Here is an 8,817-nt window from a genome sequence, read left to right as displayed (position 1 = left end):
CTTTTGTCTCAAAAAAAATGCAAAGGCTTTGTCTACAAAAAAAAAAGGAAATGCAAAGGCAACGTCAACATTCCAGGGCAGACTGGCACTGAGTCTCTTGACAGACCAAATTAATTCATCACCACCGACGTATTTCTGCATTTGCCTAAAAAAAAGAAGGTATTTCTGCATTGCAAAGTGTACAGGCAACAAAAATCATTCAACAGTCAAGTCATGTGACGTAAAACACGAACACTTTTGGTGCTTCCGTCAGATTCATCATCAGGAACTAACAAGTTCTGCCATAACTTATTATAAAAGAAAATTTCTGTGGCGTACATAAATATTGGTTAGGATCCTCATGGGGTAGTGTCAGCTTGTTACAACTCTGCCAAAAACACAAATCTGGGCGGTTGGTATCTCAATTGCCCTTGGGCGTGCCAGCTTCCAAAAGTGAAATACTTTGATCCAAATCCGAAGAATTTGCACCAGCTCCAAGTATACGAACTTTGCAGCATTCTGTCTGGACCAAAAAAGCAATCAGACTAAGCAGCAACACCCGCTGGATAGTTGAGCACCTTGCCCTTGACTCGTTGATGGCCCGGTAAAATCTGCTACAAGAAAAGCTCAATCCTTACGGGCAAAGAAGAGATGAAGCGCATCATCGCAGGGAATGGAGCACCAAGATGATTCAGACTTCATACCCTTTTGAAAAATACTCTGCCCTTCTTTCCCATTCCAGTGCCCACTAGGCTTGCCGCCAGGAGAGATTTGTTGTCGGGCCTCCACTTCAGCTCCTTGAGATTACAGAAAAGCTCTGAAAGTGCAGCAGTAATTTCCTCATCCTTTATTTTATTGCACGCGACAACCTGTAGACTCTGCAAATCATTCCATGAAGTGACTACTGATTCAAGACATCGAGTTGTTAATAATGAGCAGCCTTCTAAGGACAGGAATTTCACCCTCCTGAAAAATAAGTGAGACAACCATTAGTCAAAATCCTATGGTACATCAATACATAAATATTAGTTTCCAGATATATAGGCAGTGGACCGAAATGTAATACTATGTACCGTTACTCTATAGGAATGTCGTATGAAAAGCATTTACACAAGAGGATTTTTATTTGTGAAAGCAGAATTCTTGATAAGAAAATATCAAATATCCACACACACAAAAACTAGGATTGTTTTGTACTAGGACTTCCATTAAGCTTCCAAGTAGTTTGAAGTTCAATGAATTTCGGCTGAATAAGGCTCAGTATGCAGTTAATCTATTGTGAAAAAAATACAATGAAAGCAGAAAAAAGTTGTTTACAAACAGTAAAACAGGCAAAAGCTGGTACGGCTACCTGGATGCCAAGCACAGCCCCAGTTGTGCGTCTGGTTATTTACCCCTTCATTCCTATTAACCAGATGCACGCTTAGGCTGTGTTTGGGGTTGAGATGGCCCTACCAGCTCTTGCCTATTTTATGTTGTGCGTCTGGTTATTAGCCATTCATTTCAGTCCATTAGTTGGAAACTGGTGTCGACCAGTTGGCTAGTGTCACGCGGCCCGCTGCGCGCCCAGCCTGCCACCCGCGTTCGAGCCCCAAGCTCTGCAGGTTGTGTGCTTGGTTGTTTCTTTTTAATAAAATTGCCACAGGGACCAGTTCCTGTTGGAGTGTTGGTGTCATTTTTTTTCAGCCCACTAGTTCACTAGCTCCGCATTGCATACAGAAATCTAGGGTGTGTTTGGTTGAGGAACCAAGTAAAATGGAATGTCATGGTTCCATTCCATTAGAATGGGTCCGTTCCATTCCTGTGTTTGGTTGTAGTCAAATGATGGAATGGAATGGTTCCGTTTCACTGTTTGGTTGAAGGGATGGAACGAAGACGAATTTGATTCAGCTCACCTCTCTTGTAAGAAAGGTGATATTCTCATTTACTCATGGCAATTTAAAACTTACCTCATATATCAAGAATTCTCTATATACTCATGGCAATTAGAACAAGGATGTTGATTTTTATATACTCATGGCAATTTAAACTTACCTCATATATCAAGAATTCTTTGTTGTTGTCATATATCAAGAAGTCAGTTTTCGAGTGTTGCCAAGAATGGAAATACTCCCTCCGTCCCATAATATAAGAGGAAATACTTGGTGTCAAAAACGCTCTTAGATTATGGTTGTCCTTATCAAGAAGTCAGTTTTCGAGTGTTGCGAAGAATGGAAAATACTCCCCCATAATATAAGAGCGTTTATATTATATTATGGGACGGAGGGAGTAGAAGATAAGATAATGACAATCACTACGGATAATGCTTCCCCAAATGATAATGCTGCTAAGAGATTGATGGACAAAATCATTGCTAGGAAATCAGCTAAATTTATTCCTAAGTACTTCCATGTTCGCTGCTGTGCACACATTGTCAATTTGATAGTGAATGATGGCATTGCTCCATTGCAAACTTTGATCAATAAGCTTAGGGATACTGTCAAGTATTTGAAAAAATAATTCCATCACACATGTCCAAATTATTGATGTTTTGCAAGTCTCTAAATATGGAAGTTGGGAAAGGTTTATAGTATATGAACAAATATGTCAAAAATTTACCTCACAGCTCTCTCGAAAAGATGAAAATATGGAAGAAAACGAAACCAGGATGAAGGTTAGACCGTTAGAAAAGGTTAAAAACAAAATTAATTAAACGCTTTCAGAACTAGTAGAGGCGGAGCTTCTTCTCAATGAACTGCACGCATTAGTCCCTAAAACCAATCCAAATCGGTGAGGTCGAGAGCTCCCTGGTTGCAGCCGCTACTCCTCTTCCCTACTGCCAGTGCTGCTGGTCTAGTCATTTGCTTTCTGATGCGTTGGAGCCACTGCTCTACTACCAGCCAAATCGGCAACAAAATCTACGCTGCCGCTGCTCTGCTCTCTTTAGGCGTGATGAAGGTCTCCAGGTGGAGGTGAGAGGGGTAGCGGCGCTGAGATAATGATGGGGTTTGGGCCTTTGGGGTGAGTGAGTCATGGGGAGGGGTGAGATGCAAGAGCCGTTCTGCGTGGTTCCACCAAATCGGAGGTACCGGTGTGTCCGCATATGGATGGAATATGCCGTTCTCTGGAACGAGTGGGTTCTGGTTCCTCTACCCAACCAAACACGAGAATGACTCCTGGGAACGGAACGAACCCGTTACGTTCCGCCTGATGACTCGAACCAAACACACCCCTAGGTCTGAATGGTACAAAATGCACTATCCAGGAAACAAGCTAGAATAGTTGACTTGGTAGAATCCATTTGCAGAGTCACGAAAAAGGTACTGCACGGCAGACAAGCTGGATATTAAGGCGTTTCCTGGTCAGGACCGAAATAATTGCACTCGACAAGATGAGGAAATACATTCCATTCTCAGAGAGAAACAGTAACGTGCCACTTCTAGGAAGCACTTACTCAGATGCCTTCAGGACCAATCAAATGCAAACAATAAATATGTGACAAACAGCAGAACTGCAGAAGAGCGCTAACGGCATAATAATCTCTTCATGTGAGGGCAATTATCTACCAAATCCTACGTAGCTACATTAACATAAAATATGCTGGAATGTTTAGCACTTTTCAGCCGTTCTACCACGCCATGAAATTGGAAAATTGGCAACCAGTGGTCTGGGACATCATTCAGCAGGCGATTGAAGACGCAAAAGACATCCAAATATTCAGTATATAACAGGTCCAAGATTGACCATCTGTTGCTTCCTTTCCCCAGGAAAGTCAATTCTATGACATTTGGCAATGGAGCCTAATTTGTGATGCAAATAGAAGTAACTTATACCCTAATCAAATGAAATTATGCAGACATCCAAGTCAGATTTTACAGTTTACAGGTCACTAGTGCCTGGCCATAAGAAATTATTGATGACCTGTGGAACAGCCAGTGAGCTACCTGGATGAGCATCTGATAAATAGTTTCACGATGAGGCTTTTATCAACAGAAGAGAAGACAGTTTACTAAAGAAATGGCATCACATGCAAAGGTCATTTATGTAGACTAGGTACGTGCCCGAGCATTGCCACGGGGGCCAAAATAGTATGTGCCCGTGTGTTGCCACAAGGGCCAAAATAGGTATATGCCCGTGATGGATCTACTTTATTGGGTTACCAAAGATAAGAGATTAATTGTTGTAGTATTTATTTGTTTACAGGCTGTGAATTTATTGCTATTTATTGGGTTAGCACACATGTCTAATCGGTACCAGGTTTTACCATAAATAAATTTCAGAAGGTTGGACGAAGGATTTGACGTAAGAGGGAACAGTACTTTCTTTTTAAGTAGTATAAGTAGAGAAAAGGTTTCGCTTAAGTACACACCTTCAAATCGGTGCACCCAGCACACTAAATATATCACCTGATGACATCAACCTTGAATACGTTAACTACATCTATTGTTTTCTTTAAACAACTAGCAGCACGAACAGAATAGAGAGCAAAAAGATAACTAAAGTACAGTACTTGTAGCAAGATAACATACCAAGGGTATAGACCACAAGTAAATATAAAAATTTGCTAGCAAACGCTATCTTAGTATTGGTTGTTAGAACACTCTCGCAGACAAACAGAATGCTACTTAACCTCAAACTTATCATTCAATCGTCAAAAAAGCAATGGTCAGTTCAATCATGCAGGAGGGGCCATGTATTGCAAGCATTCTATCCCCTGACACTTAATCAATGTCATAGCATCCGAACATTAGATACCTAAGGCTCCTTTTATTGGCAGCATGTCATTATCACAGAACAAACAAAAAGCATGAATAATTAAACAGTAGAAGGCGCAAGCTGTCCCCATTAGAAGCAATCATGATAATCTATTAAGAAACTAGTGCCAATACATTTGAAGAGTCAGATTGGTGGTTAATGTACCTGCATAGGCCAGCCAATGCAAACATGTCGTCTTCAAGGCCCCAACAATTCTGGACCAGCAACTCGCGAGCACCCTCACAGACCAAAAAGAGAGCATGGAGGGCGTGGCGGTCACGTAGCTGGCACCGATGCAATTGCAGGCTCTCGAGTGTGAGGCAGGCGCCGAGATGTTCAGCGGGCCCAGGATCATCATCAATCCTGGCACACCCCTGAAGCCGCAGGGTCTTGAGGTTGCCACAGAAAGCTAGAGCAGCAAGCCAGCCGCCGTCCATCCTGTGCTCAGCAATGGTGAGCTCCTCCAGCATCGCACAGCACCTTCCCACAGCTGCTATGCCGTCGTAGCTGCCTTCGCAACCCACAAGCTCCAGCTTAACCAACCGTTTGCAGCCATGGGCGAGGATTGTGAGGCCGATGTCAGTTACCCCGCCATCTTCACTGGTGCCATACAGAGGCGAGGAAGCGGCAACGATGCGGAGGATCTGGAGGTGCGCAAAGGCAGAGACCGGGCGGAGGGCGAGGTCAGTGCATCGGTGGAGCTCAAGCTCTTGCAGCGTGGCGCAGCCTCCGGCGATATCCATGAGGCCCGCGGACTCGGACGCGGCTGTGGCCGATAAGCGTCGGAGGTTAGGGAACCTGGCGGCGACGACGGCGAGGCCCCTGTCGAGCACATCGTCGGCGAGGAACCGGCAGGCGCCGAGCGGCGGGTCGGCGCCGGGGTCTAGGGTTAGGGAGACCGCGCCGCAGGTGAGGACGGGGGAGGCCCGGGACGGCGCGGCCGGGGCGGCTATGGAGGCCGGGAACAGGTCGAGGACCGCCAGGTCGGGGAAGCGGTAGGGGAGGCGGTGCGTGACGAAGGCCCAGTCCCGCACCGCGAGGCGGCGGCGCAGGCGGCCGGAGAGGCGCATCCACCTCTTGCAGACGAGCGAGGCGGAGGCCGTGAGGTGGGGCTCCGGGAGGTAGGCGAGGACGCGGAGGAGGAGCTCGTCGGAGAAGGCTAGGGTTTGGTCGGGGGCGCGGTCCGGCGACGGCGGCGGCGGGGCCATGGACGCGGTGGGCGAGTGCGGCGGCTTCCCGGGGAGCAGCCAGAGGTCGGGCCAGCCCTTGAGCCCGTCGCGGTGGAGGCCGCGGCCGGCGCTGAGGGAGCTGCGGTCGGGCTCAGGCATTTCTCGGCGCTGTTGTTGCACTTCCTCCGAACGGCGCGGCGCCAGGCCGCCGCATGGCCCGGCTCCCCCGGCCGCGACCGACGGGCCTGCGGCGAGGGCGGCGGCGCTTCGGTTTCAGGCGTCGGGAAACGGCGATTGTGCGGCGCGGCGCGGCGCGGTGGGGGATCTGAGGTTTCGGAAAAAAGAGAGAGATTGCGGTGGAGGGTTTTTGCGTGGGATTTGGAAAACGGAGTTGGCGCTTGAGGCGCGGGGGGCGCGGGATAATAAGAAGAGGGTGTAGATTCCGTTGGGGCTCTGGGCCAGGCAAGTGTGTGGTGGTGGGGAAAAGTTTTTCAAATCCTTTCCTTGTCTCCGTCTGTGAAGTGTGAACCTCTTCCTGTGTCTCCCATCTTCTCCAAGGAAAAAACGGAGCTTTTCTTCTCGTGTGTTCCGTTGCCGAGCTGGTCGATGTAATTAAACTCTATTTAAATTTCTAAATAATAAACTGTTCGTTGTGAAGGACGAGGGAGGGATGGAGCTTGCTAGGAACAATCGGCCTCATCACTCGTCGTGGTAGTGGCGGAGTCAGTACATTCAGGCCGTGATGGATATGCATGTACTCACCGTGCCGTGCCGTGCCGCGGCGGCATTAGGTTTACGGCGCCTGCCTTTCCCTTTCCTTGACCATTAAAGTGGTCGCCTAGTTTTTCCTTAAAGGCTAGTAGGTTAACTGCTCTAGTACTTCGAAAATAAAGTCTGCAGTTGCGATTGCTCTAGGTCATCGCAGGGTTTGTTTTCTCTTTCCTGCTGCCCGCTTCTGTTACGGGAGTAGAGTACTTATTTTTGCAGCGAATTCGGTTACGGAGGCTAGAGGGCCGAAAGGCCACAACGAGCCAACCAAAGGATGGGCTGGGATAATTCTGTTGCTTGTACGGATCAACGGTTTGGGCCGATTTTTCTTAAGACAGTACAAACACCCTCATACACATGCGCATATACTCACCTCACCTCTAAGAGGGCAATTCCTATTTGGCGTCGCAGGCGCCCGTTACAGTGCAATCTGCAAACGGGCGCCTGCAGCAGTCCGAGCTGGGCCGGCCCGTTCTACGTTTTTCTTTTCTGGAAAGGATAAAAAAAAACCAGTGTGACCCAGATTCGAACTCAAGACCACTCCATAGAAAGCAAATCGAAGTAACCACCATGACACCACCATGGACCATGCATTCTTTCTTCTTTCCACCTTTTTATTCCTTTCTGTTCGCGAAGCTTTCCCTTTTCTTTTCTTCGTTTCTTTTTCTTAAATGCGCGAGTATTTTTTTAAAGAAAATTTCAAATTCGCCGGAGCTTTTTTTTCTAATTCTACTTTTTTCGCATTTGGTGAACTCTTTTTTGAATTCGGTGAACTTTTTTTGAATTCGATGAAGTTTTGTTCACAATCGATGAACTTTTCTCAAACCCGGTGAACTTTTTTCCAAACCCGGTGAACTTTTTTCCAAACCAGGTGAACTTTTTTCGAATTCGGTGAACTTTTTTTCAAATCCGGTGAATTTTTTGCAAACCCGGTGAACTTTTTTCGAATTCGGTGAAATTTTTTCAAATCCGGTGAACTTTTTGTCAAATCTGGTGAACTTTTTTCAAATATGATGAACTTTTTTCAAATACGGTGAACTTTTTTCAAATACGATGAACTTTTTTTTTGAAATCTAGTGAACTTTTGTCAAAATCAATAAACTTTTGTTTCAAATTTGATGAACTTTATTTCAAAATCAATGAACTTTTTTCAAAATCACGATCTTTTTTCTAATTAATTCAAAAAAATTAGGTGGTATAGTAGATGAATAAAATAGCGTTGCAGCTCTGTTATTATGCTGTCGCCTCTGGTGCTAATCAACAATGGCAAGTAGGTCATCTGGCTAGTAGCACCTGTATGTTAACACGATGTGATAAGTTCAAATCCTGTAGAGAGCATTATTATTTTCCAGTTTTTTTGGCGAGGTTTTTGCGTTCCCTGGTCACCACGGTTCGTGGGCCGGCCCAACAAGGGGCGCTGCAGGCGCCAGGAGCGCGAACGGGCGCCTGCAGCGCCGTATAGGAGCTCCCCTCTAAGAGAGCACGCGCACACGTAGTCGCACACCCTACCCTATGAGTGTTGGAAATATGAGCAATTTACCATATGACTTTATTAATAGAAATACTAGATAAATCATGACTAAAATAGCAGAGATAAAGCAAGTCATGTGATTTGACAGAGACAAGATAAACAACATCTACAAATATGAACTAGAACAGAATATATCTAGAGCAGACAGTAGAACAAGGAACTGTGACAGGAGCTCTAACAGGAAAAACAAGATCACGTACGGGACAGCAGCACTGGACAGGCACCAGTCTCCCTGAGCTCCCGTCGCTCCCACGCTCCGCTCTGCTCCCGCCGCCGGCCACTCCGGCCCGCGGCAGCCACCAGCCCTCGTCGCTGCCCGCTCGCGGCACCTGCGCCACCCCATCGGTCCATGGGACGCTCCCGCGCCCACTCCCGCTCCTCCTCTTCGGGGGGCAGCGCGGGATGGGGCACGCCCGCCTCCGTGCCTGACCCTGCTCGGTCTGGCGGTCCATCCGCTGTGCCGGTCGCTGCCCCGTCCCCGCGCCGGTCAACGCCAGATCCGGCTGCTGCGCCGCGTTTTCTGCTCCGGGGCGAGGGATCCAGCGCGGCCGCCCCGTCCAGCCCGGCGGATCTGGCCATGCCCCCCCCCAAATGGAACGCCCCCGTCTTAAGTCTGTTGTGGTTGCTCCTCCCTCC

At 47.3% G+C, this 8,817-nt stretch overlaps 1 protein-coding gene across 1 annotated transcript; it reads right to left on the bottom strand.

The window, feature by feature from the left end:
• Positions 1-244: 244 nt before the first annotated feature.
• LOC119323261 (F-box protein At5g51370-like) lies at positions 245-6,301 on the bottom strand. Its single transcript, XM_037596864.1, has 3 exons — positions 4,879-6,301; positions 684-945; positions 245-590 (listed from the first exon to the last, which is right to left on the bottom strand). Exons 1-3 carry the CDS (start codon positions 6,039-6,041, stop codon positions 525-527), a joined length of 1,491 nt encoding a protein of 496 aa, XP_037452761.1. The 5' UTR covers positions 6,042-6,301; the 3' UTR covers positions 245-524.
• Between the last annotated feature and the right edge of the window lie 2,516 nt (positions 6,302-8,817).

This window comes from Triticum dicoccoides, chromosome 6B, assembly GCF_002162155.2.
Source record: "Triticum dicoccoides isolate Atlit2015 ecotype Zavitan chromosome 6B, WEW_v2.0, whole genome shotgun sequence".
NCBI lineage: Eukaryota > Viridiplantae > Streptophyta > Magnoliopsida > Poales > Poaceae > Triticum > Triticum dicoccoides.
The sequence above is the reverse complement of the archived record's forward strand: the minus strand, read 5'-3'. Positions and strand labels throughout refer to the sequence as shown.